Genomic DNA, 16,357 nt, shown 5'->3' with positions numbered 1-16,357 from the left:
GTCTGTGTGAATTTATGCTGTGCCGTTGTTAATGTAAACATTTTATGATTGTGATGTTGTTATTATTATTAATGAGACGATGAGCTGTATGTGTGTGTCGCTGGAATTTCCCCAAGGGGATTAATAAAGGAATATCTTATCTTATCTTATCATCAGAATACAGAACTAGCTTCCCAATAATAGCAGAAAGAGGGCGGTTGAAGCATTTTATTATATCTGGGGGAGAGAGAGGGAGAGAGAGGGGGAGAGAGAGAGACCATTATTCTTCTACTTGTTCTTCAGATCCAGCACTCTGTTGTACAGCTTGATCACATGTTGTCAGTGGAGCTTGAACAGGACCGGGCAAATAGAACCGCTTCATTTGAATGGTGTTTAGGTTCAAGTGGAGGTCAGTGATAATACGTTTGGGTGAATTATTCAGAATGGTGATGGAGAGTGTGGGCTCTTCTCGTCATGGTATAGCTGAGGGTTTCTATTGATTAGCCATTAGGCCTGATACTACCATATTCATGAATTATTCACACTTACTTCATTCTCCCTCCCATTACCTTTCACTGCTGTTGCTAATATTTCATTTTAAGAAACACAGTCATGCACTGTCAGCTGGTGAAACACAGCCATGCACTGTCAGCTGCTTTGGAGTTTAGGAGCTGTTCTTCTGGAACCCAGGTTTATTGGTTGATCCATGGATTGAATTAATCAGAGCATTTGCGTTTCACAGACACACACGCGCGCGCACACTATCGTCCTTCTGCAAATTAACCTCTTTCAATCTCCCGCTCATTAGAGACCAAAGCATATTTGTGTGCATTATTGTGATGCCAGAGATGTGCTTAACATTTTCCAAGAAATAACTAACAAGCGTTACCCAAAAAAAGCATCTCAAGTATCTCAAACCCTGCCTTCTATTCTCGATCCTCCAATCACAACTGTTCATCATAATCAAGTTTATTTGTATAGCACATTTACAACAGTTGTGAGAGCATAGAGCAAGAAATACATATACAATACATATACTAAATATAATGGTGCAAATACAAATAAGTGCAGGGGTTCAGATAGAAATACAAAATAAAAGAAGAATAAAAGAAAGGAAAGTGCAGCAGATTACAGAAATAAGGCATGAAAGGACTAAAAGTAACGACCTAGGAGGCAGGCTCAGCTCTGGTCAAAGGCCAGGGAGAATAGGTGAGTCTTTAGTCGGGACATCTGGGTCTGGGCTGACTTGGTGTGGAAGGGGAGGCTATGGAAAAGGCTCTGTCCCCTCTGGTTCTGACCTTAGGGCTCTGGTTGGGGTGTGGAGCCACAAGAGCTCGGTCAGGTACTGTGGGGCCAGGCCATTTAGGGATTTAAAAACTGTTAAAGATAGTTTAAAATCAATGCGGTAATGGACGGGGAGCCAGTGGAGTGAGGCCAGGACTGGGGTGATGTGCTGATTGATTGATTGATTGAAAAGTTTATTAACAGATTGCAGAATGGGTACAGTACAGTAAGGGTGTCCGCGGATCCTTAAAAAGTCTTAAAAGGTCTTAAATTTGTTTATCAATTATTAAGGCCTTAGTTTGTCTTAAAATGTCTTAAATCCATTTTCAGAGGTCTTAAAAATGCCATAGAAAGGAAAGATAAAATCCCATGTCATCTTATGTTTTATTATGAAATCTGGGGGAAAACTATAACGGGAGATAAAGTTTGACTTTTCATTGTAGAATCACGCAGACCGGAATGGGGCGGAACCAACACAACTCCTTGTGTAATGTGTTGGCCGGGGAACCATTTCGGCAACGGAGTCTAGCTAACGTTAGCAAGGCGAAGCGATAACGCTAACGTTACGTTTAGTTTAGTTTAGCATTTGCACTCGTTAATATGGGAAACTAAGTGCCAATTTAACGAGAACTGGCTCGACAATCCACTGTTTGCGCGATGGTTGGTCCCAGTCAAAGACCATTACAAGCCCTGCTGCAAAAAAAAAAGAGCAGTCGCGTCGCACATGCTGAGCGTTCTGCAAAAACCGCCTGCAAACTACTATTTCGCATTTATTTTCGGCCCCTGCCTCCACACCAGCTGCGCCATCTCAGGTAGGACTATAACATCTGCACCAACAGAAGTCCGGATAACATTCGGCTCCACGCCAAAGCTTGAAGCTGAGGTCTTAACTTGAAAATAATCTATTCACGGATGTAAACAAGGACACGTTTGTGTTTATGTTCAATGAGATCTTCACCCACTATGTATTTTTTCCTCCCACCCACCCCCTCCTAATGACGTACAGTATCCTCCCATGTATGTTAGGATCTATGGGTAACGGTACTGTATATTTGCATATCGTATATGTCACAAATGTAACGGTACAGTACTATAATATACCTGTATGTCCCTATGCCATAAATGTCATGTATGTTGAGTATGTCATAAATGTCACTATGAATTGAAAATGGGGGACCCTGATGTAAACAAGACAAACGTCTTTCTCTGGTCTGCATCCCCTTAACAATTGTGTGTATTGAGCCATACTGTATTGTACCCATTCTGCAATCTGTTAAACAAAGTATTCATTCAACCAAAACCACAAAAACAAAACAACTGGATGAATGAATGAATTTATTTAACAGATTGCAGAATGGGTACAATACAGTACGGCTCAATACACACAATTGTTAAGGGGATGCAGACCAGAGAAAGACGTGTGTCTTGTTTACATCAGGGTCCCCCATTTTCAATTATAGTGACATGACATTTATGACATACTCAACATACATGACATTTATGGCATAGGGACATACATGACATACAGGTATACTATATAGTACTGTAGTGTTACAATTGTGACATATACGATATGCAAATATACAGTACTGTTACCCAGAGATCCTAACAGAAAATATATGATGGGGAGGAGACTGTACATTAGGAGGGGGGGTGGGGGGGGTTTGGACATTTACGGTGCCCAGTTTCTAATTGCAGCCTCCCGTAGGTGCTCTTTTTTTTTTTTTAAACGTTGACCAGTCAGCTGGTTCTTTTCGCGTTTATCGCTTTTTCTGGTCAAGTATGACCGACAGAAACAGGTTGAATGGGGTATAGATGGGGGGAAAGACACTCTGAGAAAATACAGCGAGTCCGGGAGTCGAACTCGTGTACCCCAGATCCGTGACGCGCACGGTTGTCCCAGACGCCGAAATAGCGTTCGAGGTACGCGGTGAGCTACTGGAGCTCCCCACCCCCCCCGTAGGTGCTCTTTAAGAGTGGTTTTGAATGTGGGCAGGGGTAAAGTGGGTTTTAGGAGTGAGGTTAAGCAGTAGTCTGACCAGTTTGTTTTGTGATGTTTGTAATCTTGTTTTTAGGGCCTTTGAGGTGCTTTGGTACCATGAGGTGCAAGCATAGTCGTAGTACCCTTGAATGAGTGCTCCTGTTGGAGTCTTCAGGGTATTACTATTCTTGTTTACCAGAGAGGAGATCCGGCACAAGAATCTTGTTTGTTGGTTGACTTTTTTGATACCCTGGGGAGGGTGTGTGAATGAATGAATGAAAACTTTATTTAACAGATTGCAGAATGGGTACAATACAGTACGGCTCAATACATACAATTGTTAAGGGGATGCAGACCTGAGAAAGACGTTTGTCTTGTTTCCATCAGGGTCCCCCATTGGTAATAGTTATGTGTTCTGACAGTGGCTGTTGCACTTGCTGCTTGGCCCCTGGTATATTTAGTTATATTTGCTATTTATGTTTGGTCACCCCTTTGTTGAAATTCATCCAATCCAGTTACTCCTTAAGTTCAAGATTTTTAAGTTTCCAAGTTATGTTTTAATAAACATCTTTGGACCAATGTGTCTCTAAACTTAAACTAATTGGTGTCATTGCATGATTTTTGTCATTTTGTTATTGTGAAATTGGTATTAAATTTAATTCTGAGTGGCATTAAAAAGTCTTAAAAAGCATTAAATATGACTGGGCTAAACCTGCAGATACCGTACAGCTCAATACATACAATTGTTAAGAGGATGCAGACCTGAGAAAGACTTTCGTCTTGTTTCCATCATGGTCCTCCATTTTCAATTCATCATATGACACACACGACATACAGATAGACAGTACTGCTACATCTATACATTTATGACATACCAGATTTTCAAATACAGTACTGTTTGTGATACTAAAAAAATCCAGAAAAAGAGTGTATATACATTTGACATAGAAACTGTGCATTGGGGGAGGTTGGGTAGGTGGGGTGGGGCTGTACATTGGCGGGGGGGGGGGGGACACACACTGTACATTGGAATACTGACCTACATTTGACATAGAAACTGTACATTGGAGGAGGTTGGGTAGGTGGGGTGGGGTTGGGTGGGGCTGTACATTGGAGGTGGGGGGGGGGGGGGGGGGGGTGGGGGTTGGGTACATTGGAATACTGACAAAGCCATGCTTGGTATTTATTGTACAACTGGGTTAGGACATTTGTAGGGGCCAGTTTTGAATTGCAGTCTCCCGTAGGTGTTCTTTGAGAGTGTTTTTGAAGGTGGGTAGTGATTCACATTCCTTTACAGCTTTGGGTAGGGCGTTCCACATTGTTGTGGCATAATTGCGAAACGTGTTTAGTTCCTTGTTTGAGCCGAATCTGGGTTTTACATGATTTGTTGAGCTCCCTCTGGTGTTGTGATCGTGGTATTCACTGACCTTTGGGAAGTATTTTGACATGTACATGGGTACCTTGGTCGTGTAGTGTATCTTGTAGACCAGGCCCATTGCAAGTTGCTGTACTCTGTCGTCTACTCTAAGCCACCCTAGGTTGGCAAAGTGTGCAGGGGTGAGGTGGGTTCTAGGAGTCAGGTCAAGCAGTAGTCTGACTAGTTTGTTTTGAGATGTTTGTAATTTGGTTTTTAGTGCCTTTGAGGTGCTTTGGTACCATGAGGTGCAAGCATAGTCGTAGTACCCTTGAATGAGTGCTCCTGCCAGAGTCTTCAGGGTATTCTTGTTTACCAGGGAGGAGATCCGGTACAAGAATCTAGTTCGTTGATTGACTTTTTTTATTACATTGGATGCCATTTTGTCACAGGAAAGATTAGCCTCTAGGATGGAACCCAGGTAGGTAATTTCATCTTTCCTTGTGACAATATTGTCACCCACTGTAACTGAGAAGCCGTCGGTCTTGCTGAGTTTGTTATTTGAACCGAAGAGAATGGACTCTGTTTTGCCCATGTGTAATGATAGTTTGTTGTCGGCGAGCCATATGCAGATTTTGCCTAGTTCCGAGCTGAGGGTTTTTTCAACCTGTAACTTGTTCTTGTCAGAGACCAGCAGGGCTGAGTCGTCCGCAAACAGGAACAAGTTGCAGTCACAAGCTGACGACATGTCATTTGCATGAATTAGGAACAGTAGTGGTCCTAGTATGCTTCCTTGTGGAACACCACAGTTCACTGTGAGGGGGGGGGGATAGGGTACCGTTTACCTCCACCATCTGTTCTCTCCCCTCCAGGTAGGATTGTATCCAGCTCACTGATAAACTATCAAAACCAATTGCTTTTAGTTTGTCAATCAGAATGGTGTGATTGACAGTGTCGAAGGCCTTTTGTAGGTCTAGCATGACCATGCCGCAGTATTTGCCCGCGTCCACCTCTTGCTTGATGTGGTCGTTCAAATAGAGAAGGCATGTGTCAGTGGAGTGGGATGTTCTGAAGCCAGATTGGAATTCGTAGATTAGATTTTAATCCGTAAGGTACTTTTCGACCTGTTCGTATACTATTTTTTCCATGACTTTCGAGATGGATGTAAGGATAGAAACAGGGCGGTAGTTGCCTGGGTCTAATTTGCTGCCCTTTTTGTGCAGGGGTGTTACTCTCGCTATTTTGAAGTCCTTGGGGACGTGTCCCTGTTTTATGGAGAGGTTTATTATGTGTGTGATGACTGGGGTGATGGCGGCTGCTGAGTCTCTAAGGAATTTGGAGGGGATGTTGTCATGGCCAGTGGCCTTGTTCGGTTGGAGGGCGCTCAGTTTATTGAGTACCTCATCTGTAGTTACCATTTCCAGTTTGAAATCGTCTTTGTGGATGCCTAGGTTCTTGTAGTATGCTACTATGTGTTCTACCCCATACTGCCCTGAGTGGGAGGGTAGTTTGTTTACCAGTGTTGTGGCTATGTTTGTGAAGAAAGTGTTTAAGTAATTGGCTACATACAGTTTGTCTGTGATGAGCGTGTTGTCCGTCTTTATGTTGATTGATTGATTGATTGAAAAGTTTATTAACAGATTGCAGAATGGGTACAGTACAGTACATCTCAATACATACAATTGTTAAGGGGATGCAGACCAGAGAAAGACTTTCGTCTTGTTTACACCAGGGTCCCCCATTTTCAATTCATCATAACATATATGACATACATGACATACAGATAGACAGTACTGCTACATCTATACATTTATGACATATCAGATTTGCAAATACAGTACTGTTTGTGATACAAAAGTGTCCAGAAAAGGAGTGTATATACATTTGGCGTAGAAACTGTACATTGGAGGAGGTTGGTGGGGTGGGGTTGGGTGGGTTGGGTGAGGGCTGTACATTGGAGGTGGGGGGGGGGGGGGGGGGGTTGGGTAGGGGACACACACACATTTTACACTGTACATTGGAATGTTGACAAAGCCTTACTTGGTCATTTACTGTACAACTAGGTTAGGACATTTGTAGGGGCCAGTTTCGAATTGCAGTCTCACGTAGGTGTTTTTTGAGAGTGTTTTTGAAGGTGGGTAGTGATTCACATTCCTTTACAGCTTTAGGCAGGGCGTTCCACATTGATGTGGCATAATTGCGAAACGTGTTTAGTCCCTTGTTTGAGCCGAATCTGGGTTTTACATGATTTGTGGAGCTCCCTCTGGTGTTGTGATCGTGGTATTCACTGACCTTTGGGAAGTATTTTGACATGTACATGGGTACCTTGGTCGCGTAGTGTATCTTGTAGACCAGGCCCATTGCAAGTTGCTGTACTCTGTCGTCTACTCTAAGCCATCCTAGGTTGTCAAAGTGGGCAGGGGTGAGGTGGGTTCTAGGAGTCAGGTCAAGTAGTAGTCTGACTAGCTTGTTTTGAGATGTTTGTAATTTGTTTTTTAGTGCCTTTGAGGTGCTTTGGTACCATGAGGTGCAAGCATAGTCGTAGTACCCTTGAATGAGTGCTCCTGCTAGAGTCTTCAGGGTATTCTTGTTTACCAGAGAGGAGATCCGGTACAAGAATCGCGTTCGTTGGTTGACTTTTTTTATTACATTGGATGCCATTTTGTCACAGGAAAGATTAGCCTCTAGGATGGAACCCAGGTAGGTAATTTCATCTTTCCTTGTGACAATATTGTCACCCACTGTAACCGAGAAGCCGTCAGTCTTGCTGAGTTTGTTATTTGAACCGAAGAGAATGGACTCTGTTTTGCCCATGTGTAATGATAGTTTGTTGTCGGCGAGCCATATGCAGATTTTGCCTAGTTCCGAGCTGAGGGCTTTTTCAACCTGTAACTTGTTCTTGTCAGAGACCAGCAGGGCTGAGTCGTCCGCAAACAGGAACAAGTTGCAGTCACAAGCTGACGACATGTCATTTGCATAAATTAGGAATAGTAGCGGTCCTAGTATGCTTCCTTGTGGAACACCACAGCTCACTGTGAGGGGGGGGATAGGGTACCGTTTACTTCCACCATCTGTTCCCTCCCCTCCAGGTAGGATTGTATCCAGCTCACTGATAAACTATCAAAACCAATTGCTTTTAGCTTGTCAATCAGAATGGTGTGATTGACAGTGTCGAAGGCCTTTTGTAGGTCCAGCATGACCATGCCGCAGTATTTGCCCGCGTCCACCTCTTGTTTGATGTGGTCATTCAAGTAGAGAAGGCATGTGTCAGTGGAGTGGGATGTTCTGAAGCCAGATTGGAATTCGTAGATTAGATTTTTTTCCGCGAGGTACTTTTCGATCTGTTCGTATACTATTTTTTCCATGACTTTCGAGATGGATGTAAGGATAGAAACAGGGCGGTAGTTACCCGGGTCTAATTTGCTGCCCTTTTTGTGCAGGGGTGTTACTCTCGCAATTTTGAAGTCCTTGGGGACGTGTCAAACATGTTTATGTTTGAGAACCTGGTTCTAAGTTTTTTACTGCAGCCTAGTTGATTATTGAGTAATTTCCAAAGTTCACGTGGTTTATTTTTGTTTTCCTCAGTTTTGTCATTGATGAAATTTTTTTTTGCAGTTTTTATCATGGAGTTTACGTCATTTCTTAGTCTGTTTCTTTCTAGTTTGAGTTCAGTCACGTGGGCTTGGAGTTCACTGCTCGTGCTTTTGGTAAGCTTTGACTGACTTTTACGAAATTCAGAGAATTTTTTGTCTCTGGCTTTCATAGCGGTCAGTATTTCAGTGTGCATCCACGGCTCAGCGCGATTTTTTACCCTGGTGGTTCTTAGGGGGGCCATGTTGTTTAGTATTGTTGAGAATTTGGTTTTGAAGCCAAGCCAGGTTTCTTCAACCAGTGTACCATTGAGTTCATCTGACCAGTCCAGGCTCTTCAGTTCAAGGTTAAAGGCCTCGCTAGAGTAGGTTTTGAGGTCTCTAGATGTGACTGTTTTGTGACAGCCAGCATTTTGCTTTAGCTTTTTGCGGGTACAGAATATCATATAATGATCACTTAACCCGCATGCTATAACCCCTTTATTGGAGATCATGGACTTGTCGGAGGTCAGGATGAGGTCAATGGTAGTCTGAGTTGATTCACACACCCTTGTGGGTTGGGTGATTAGCTGGCTGAGGCCGTGCAGATCACAAAGCCTACTGAAGGCCTTGAAGACGGGTGCTGCTTTACGTAGCATGTCCGTGTTCCAGTCCCCAATAAGGATTTTTTCTACGCCCTCCACCCCAGTTAAGCATCCATCAAGTGAGTCATAGAAGCCACTGTGTTCTGGTGGTCTATAGATTGTGCCTATTAGTACTGATTTTGCCCTTTCAAATAAGATTTCAATCCATACAGTTTCAATCTCGTCATGGTTAAGGTCAGTACGGTTGCTGAATTTGGTATCTTTGTGTATATACACACAGACACCACCTCCATACTGGTTCCTATCCCTCCTGACGATTGAATAGTCCTCGATTTCTATCTCTGGATCCTGAACAGATGAGTCAAGTTTTGTTTCTGTGAAACATAATATATTAGCCTTACCGTTTAAAAACAAATGTCTGATTTCAGCCAGTTTGGGTTTCAAGCTGTTTATGTTTAAGTGAAATATGTGAAGTCCATTTGAGTGATTAGTGATTAGTGATTGAGTGATTAGAGTGCTCACGTTTGTTAGTGCTCGTGAGGAGTCGGGCAGCCGCATTTTGGATGAGCTGTAGGCGGTGGAGTGATGCCTGATCAATGCCAGTATAAAGAGCATTGCAGTAATCCAGCCGAGTTGTTATGAAGGCGTGGATCACTCTCTCCAGGTCTCTCTGGGAGAGATAGGAGAGAGTGTCCTAGATAGTCTTTGCTAGGGTTCTAACTTGTAAAAAGCTGTTCTTAACCACTGAACTGACCTGTTTAGTGAATTTAAAGGCACTATCAAAGATCACTCTGAGGTTTCTAACGGAGGACCAGATGTTAGAGCCCAGAGGACCTAGGCAAACGGGACTGGAGAGGTATCGCCAAAATTATGATCTGTCTTGCCACTTCCCTCACAAAAAGTAAAAGTCCCAGATGATACTTTCAATTGGTAGAACAAACAACCACTCAAATTGTAGCCAAACCCTGTGTGCACACGATGGCGTTTGTTGGTTGATGGTTTGATGGATAAACGCCTGTCAGAATGGCGTCTGCGTTTTTCATTCAAAATGGCTACTCTCCTTAAATAGGAGCCAACAATTCAAGCATCCAATCCCAACCTGATTATTCTTTCCGTTTGAGACTTTTGAGTTTTTAACTAACCATTGGCTGAGCATATGCTTATTATGATTTGATTGTAGTCAAACTGTGTTGTCTGTATTAGGTTGACATACAGGAGCGAGGAATAGGAATTGCGCAGATTAGAATAGTTTTATTGATCTCGGGGGAAAGATTTCACTCTTTACCCAAACGAGATGGTAGGCTGCATTCAAACCCGGTACAATGTGGAACAGTTAATGATGTTGAAACTAGGCATCGTTAAAGGTTTCATGCACCAAGAATGTGTTGGATCTAGTGTTGCACGGTATACCGATAGTAGAAAGGCAGAAATGTATCTCAATACCCTTCCATTAAAAACGGTACAATATCCCATTTTTAGTAGCTTAGTACTCAGGTTGGGGGTCCATGAGGAACAGTCACGTGACCCATTTTGGGTCCCCGACCTATAGTTTAAGAAACCCCGCTTTAGTTAAACCACACAAGCTTTAAACATGATGTTGCTTTCAACTTCCAGTTTTAATGATGCATAATAGATCGGCTTCTTGTTTACCATCTTCACTAAGTCTGCACGAAGTCAGGGGCCAGTAAACAGTGTTGCAAAGGCTTAACGGCTAATGCTGGATTGTGAGGTCTTGTTAGTGCTTGAGTAATGTTGAAGATTGACTACATTACCTGTAAGAGGAAGGTGTGTGTGGTAGGGGTGCACTTCTCTTCTGTTGGTTCTTAATGCTCTCGCTCCGACTGCCCATTGCATTAATAATTCGTTGTTCTCCCCTGAGGGGAAAATAAACTGACTTCTGCTGAAGAGTGGAACTCTAAGCTAACCTCAGCTCCTGCTCTGGATGAACTTAACCATTACACACACGCGTGCGTGCGCGCGCATGCACGCACACACGCACTATTGTCCTTCTGCAAATGAGAATCATGCAGATCAAATCAAATCAAATTTATTTATAGGGCCCGACAACACACGTTAATGTCCCCATGGGCCGTACACGTCTTCTTTAAACAAGTCAAGAAGAAAACATAACAATAAGTCAAGAACAGAACAAGAACACCATAAGGTCCAAACATTTTTAGATGAATGCAAATAAATGAAAGAATGCAAGCACTCCCAGACATACCCCACGCGAAGGTAAGGAAAAACTCACTAAAACCTAACAATAGGGAAAAAAGCTCCACAGGCAGTGTGGAGGAGAGAAACCTTAGAAGGGCCATTCAAGGGGGGATCTCCCTTCTTAGATGTTGGTGATAGTAGTGTTGCAGACGGACAGTTGGTAAGCATGCACTCATGTGTGTGGTGAAACACAGATGAGTGCATGCAATAGCAACTGTACATTTTGAAAGATTAAAGATAGAGCTAATAGCGATAGCAACTGAACATTTTGAAAGATTAAAGATAGAGTTGATAGCGGATCTATGATGAACCACTCTCAATCAAAACAAACTCTCTAGTAGGGGAAGCAACTATCCCAGAGGGGTGACTTCTGCTGAAGAGTGGAACTCCTATTAACCTCGGCCCCTGCTCTGGACGGACTTAACTAACACGCGCACGCGCGCACACACACACACACACGCACACGCGCACGCACACACCTGTCACTTATCTGCATAGTTCCGCTGGGACTGACTTCTCCCCGTGACCTCTGTATCTTTCCGTCTCTCTGTTTCGTGTCAGTCAAACCTCTTCAGTCAGTCGTGTCGCACAGGGAATGTTTTCATTTGTTTTCCTTTTGAGGGAGAGGGGGCTGTTTATCCTGACGCACGCCTGTTTCTTTTGATAATTTAATTTTTTTTAAATATACTGTCCTTGTACATAAATGCTTGTCTTTTACCTCGTGACATGTTGCCTTAATTACCCTGAGGCTGTGCGTCAGGTCCTCCTCTCCTCTGCCCAGGACACTGTGACTAGCTGTGTACTGTACTGTACTGTACTGTACATGTAGCCTTAAAAGACCTGTGCTGTGCTCACATTCTCTGCCCCAGTACTTACTACACAGGTTGGGGGTCCAACCTGAGTACCCTTCCATTAAAAACTCTACAATATCCCATTTTAGTAGCTTAGTACTCAGGTTGGGGGTCCATGGGGACCAGTCACGCGACGTGACCCATTTTGGCTCTCCGACCTTTAGTTTAAGAAACCCCCGCTTTAACCACACAAGCTTTAAACATGATGTTGCTTTCAACTTCCAGTTTTAATGATGCATAATAGACTGGCTTCCATCCTGTTTACCAACATCAACATTACCAACATTGTTTACAACTTCACTGAGTGCACAAGCAGTCAGGGGCCAATAAACAGTGTTGGAAAGTCTTAACAGCTACTGCAGCATTGTGAGGTCTCGTTAGTACTTGAGTAATGTTGAGAATGAACTACATAGAGAGGGAGGTGTGTGTGGTAGCTCTGTCTCAGACTGTATCCATTACCTCAATACTTAGTTCTCAGGAATGATGAGCAATTACCAGACTCTTCCTTGTTCCCCACCGAAAGGACTTGTGCAAATGTACTGCAGAAAACGTATATTTAAATGTAACCTGTTTGTGATGGTCCACCTTAGCTTTCTGCCTCTTGATTGCATGCACACCATGACATTACAGAGAACTCTCCTCTTCTCTCTCTCTCTTCTCTCTCTCTCTCTCTCTCTCTCTCTCTCTCTCTCTCTCTCTCTCTCTCTCTCCTCTCTCTCCTCTTCTCTGTCTCTCTCTCTGTCTCTCTCTCACTCTCTGTCTCTCTCTCTCTATCTCTCTCTCACTATCTCTCTCTCTCTATCCTCTCTCTCTCACTTTCTCGCTGTGGGGGGGGGGCGACTGAGGTAGAGCGGTCGTCTGGTAATCGTAAGGTACCCGGTTCGATTCCGGCTCCTCCTGGCAGTGTGTCGAAGTGTCCTTGAGCAAGACACTTAACCCCCAACTGCTCCCGATTGAGCAGGTCGGCACCTTTGCACGGTTGCCTCCACCATCGGTGTGAGTGAATGTGAGGCACGAGTTGTGAAACTCTTTCGATAAAAGCGCTATATAGATAGATGCAGTCCATTTACTCATGTCTCCTCTCTCTCTCTCTCTCTCCTCTCTCTCTCTCTCTCTCTCTCTCTCTCTCTCTCTCTCTCTCTCTCTCTCTCTCTCTCTCTCTCTCTCTCTCTCTCTCTCTCTCTCTCTCTCTCTCTCTCTCTCTCTCTCTCTCTCTCTCTCTCTTCTCTCTCTCTCTCTCTCTCTCTCTCTCTCCCCCTTCTCCCCGTCTCCAGACCTCTCCTGGCTGAACTGGGTTTGACGGGCTCCTGCCTCTTCAGCCTGGTGCTCATCCTGTTCTTCAGGGAGTCGTATGACCGCCTCTACCTGGACGTCTTCGTGTCGGTCTGAGCCTCTCGGAGACGAGAGACACGGCGAGCGGCGGAGACACGGTGGACCGAAACCTAAAGACACTGCACAAAGGGAGAGGACAAACACAAAGGGAGAAGAAGCCAGTCGCTCTGCTCTCTCTCTCGGGTTCATGGTGTAAATGTGTATTCGACAACAGTTGATGATGCGTTGTTCATTGTACAGCCAATGAGAGGAGAAGACGAGGCCCGGTTAGCTGGAAGAGTTTCAAAATGTTGACGTTTTACTACTTTATATGTGACCAACTCTGCAGCAGATGGTTCTTTTATGCATTTATGTTTGTTTTTATAAAATGTCAAACTATGTTTGTATTGAAACAAACATTTGGGAACGGTTTGATTTTACCCAATCATGGCATGAGGGACGGTTGTTTACAGGCGATGACATAGTTAAAGTGCTCAGTATCGCCCTCCTGTGGCCATTCTCTTGGATGACCACCCCCCCCTCCTTGTAGTGGCAAGTTGGCGCTAATCCTCAGAAGTTGGTCCGGTGACAGTTTCTGTCCTCTGCTCTGCACTGGTTAGGGCTGGTTTGGGACGGCAAACTGATTCCTGATCAGCATTTAGTGGCAACACCACTCCTAAGAAGGAAGTAGACCATGATTTATTTATCGGAAAGCTTCATCAGCCAATCAGCGGGCCTGGCTGTGCTGAGTCAGAGCTAAGAAGGGACCTCCTGGCCACTCAGAACTGCGGACCGTGGTCAGGTAGGAGGGGCTTACCCGACCGTACACTGTTAAGTGACCTACGATATTGCCTGTCATTTGGAGATATGCCTGACGCTCGTATTTATTTTAACTCACTGTGGAACTCATTAATATGCAAGACTGTTAAATGATCGGATGCCATGTTGCAGACTGGTTGGACACCCCCCACACTACAGACACACCCCTGACTGTTTCTAATGATGACGTAGATCATCCCTCTATCTTCAAGGGTGTGTCTGGGGCGGGTCCCACTACTCGTAGGCTTTTACTGTGTACAGTTAATGGTGGTGTTTTACGGAAGCTTTTTAATCTTAAACTTGATTAGGATGACGTTTTTTTATGTCCTGCAGTAGACAGTTATTAAAACAGATATTTATTCGAGGGTTAAGAACACTAAAACAGGTTATTATCATACTGGAGACAAGTAGAGATTCTAACGATGAAACATGACAGACGGATACGCAGGAAATGGCTTATTTTAGTGTACAATACTTTAAAGAAGGAAAGGAGTCACACACTTGGTAACCTTGATATATAAATAATTTATTTCAGCCAGCGGTTCGACGCCTATAGTCTTCATCAGGGAGCGACGGGCAGAGGGCACGTTTGAACTGCCGAGCCGCTCTATGTGCGATGCACAACGTTCACCAGCAGGAGTCGCTGCTCTTAAATGAACAACTACTGCCAAAACATAAGGAGGGAGTAGGGGAAGGAACTATCCCTGCGGGGCCGGAAAGAAAACTGACTTCTGCTGAAGAGTGGAACTCCTACTAATCTCAGCCCCTGCTCTGGACGGACTTCTACACACACACACAAACACACACTGCCACACACACACTCAGCCACACACACTGCCACTGTGTATAATTCCACTGGGACTGACATCGCCAACCTTCTGTCTCGTCTGTTTCGTGTCTGTCAAACCTCTTCACTCGTGTCACATACAGGAACTGTTGGGAATGTTTTAATTAGTTTTCCTTTTGAGGGAGAGGGGGCTGTTTATCCTGACACTCGCCTGTTTTCCTTTTGTTATTATTATTATTATTTCTTTTTATACTGTCCTTGTGTACAGAAATTGTCATCTTTTACCTTGTGACATGTTGCCTTAATTACCCTGAGGCTGTGCGTCAGGTCCTCCTTCCCCCCCTGCCCGGGACACTGTGACTAGCCTGTGAGTGTACTGTACGTGTACTGTACGTGTAGCCTTAAAATAGCTGTTCTGTGCTCACATTCTCATGCTCTGTGCTTTCCTGGGCTTGGGGTTCTAAATGTACTTGTTCAGTTGAAAGAAGAAAGGAAAAAAGAAACTTAAGTACATGTACAGTATGACTGTCCAAAAAAATACTTTTCAGCACCTTATTAATTAAAATGAACATTTTAAGAATAACATTGTCTGCTGTTGGTCTGTTGGTGAATGAATGGGGGGAAGGTTTTCTATAACATTAGATTAGATTCACATTTATTGTCATTATATACAGCACAAGTACAGTACAACTAAAAGAAGTTTGGCATCCAACCAGAGTGCAAATGTAACCGTAAAGTGCAATAGTAATATACAATGTACAGGTGATTAAGCTGGGTATAAGATATATAAATTACTACTGTATGGGTGTATGGTTGTTTATTTGTTTGTTTGATGATCCCCATTAGTTGGACACCTTGACGTCGAGCTAGTCTTCCTGGGGTCCAAGACAGACATACACACAAACATAAAACATAAAACATAAACACATACATAATCAAGCAATCCATAATCCTAATAACAAAAAGATTAAATCTGTTTCATTGGTCATATACATTTTTTTTTTATTATTAAAAAATTCAAAGACAGAAAAAATAAGACAATCATGTTCATTCTATTTTAGACTAAAGAATAGGTGGATTCTGAGTATTTTCTTAAAACATGCCTTTCCACTGATGGAACAAATGTTACTTGGAAGGTTATTCCATGACCTCACAGCCCTGTAATTGACAATGTTTTTCAGTACAGAGTTGTAATATTAATATGTACATGGATATATATAGATATAGTATCTATAGACATGTAAAAAGGATTATATGCAGTTATGTACAGACAGATGTGGATAGACGTATATACGGTAAGAATATAATATATATATACGTACATGCTATCATACAGAGTTATGAGTTCTAACACACAGTCCTCAGGCTAAGGGAGCAACTAGCACACACTTTTCCAGGAAACATCCAGCCCCCCCCCCCCCCCCCCCCCAGTTCTGTTTTCACTAAACAAATCGGGATGAACGGGCATGACCTCATTGTTTTTAAGCCTGCATATAGTCCCTATGTACTGTACTGCCTGGCCGCCCCCAAACAGCCTTTCCCCTCCCAGCTGCGAATGAGCTCATGGTCCGCTGTGGGCCAATGCGCCGTCCTCTGGGGC

The 16,357-nt window shown here is 43.6% G+C and overlaps 1 protein-coding gene across 1 annotated transcript in view; it reads left to right on the top strand.

The window, feature by feature from the left end:
- Window positions 1-15,326, top strand: part of slc49a4 (solute carrier family 49 member 4) — a 221,850-nt gene extending 206,524 nt beyond the window's left edge. The window contains 2 exon segments of the mRNA XM_084309797.1: window positions 13,115-13,132; window positions 13,135-15,326. Coding sequence (XP_084165923.1) covers window positions 13,115-13,132; window positions 13,135-13,229 — 113 coding nt within the window. The 3' untranslated portion in view covers window positions 13,230-15,326.
- The last annotated feature ends 1,031 nt before the right edge of the window (window positions 15,327-16,357 follow it).

Source organism: Notolepis coatsorum (assembly GCF_963971535.1).
Source record: "Notolepis coatsorum genome assembly, chromosome: 3".
NCBI lineage: Eukaryota > Metazoa > Chordata > Actinopteri > Aulopiformes > Paralepididae > Notolepis > Notolepis coatsorum.
Note: the sequence above shows the minus strand (reverse complement) of the source record. Positions and strands in the feature narration are given on the sequence as shown.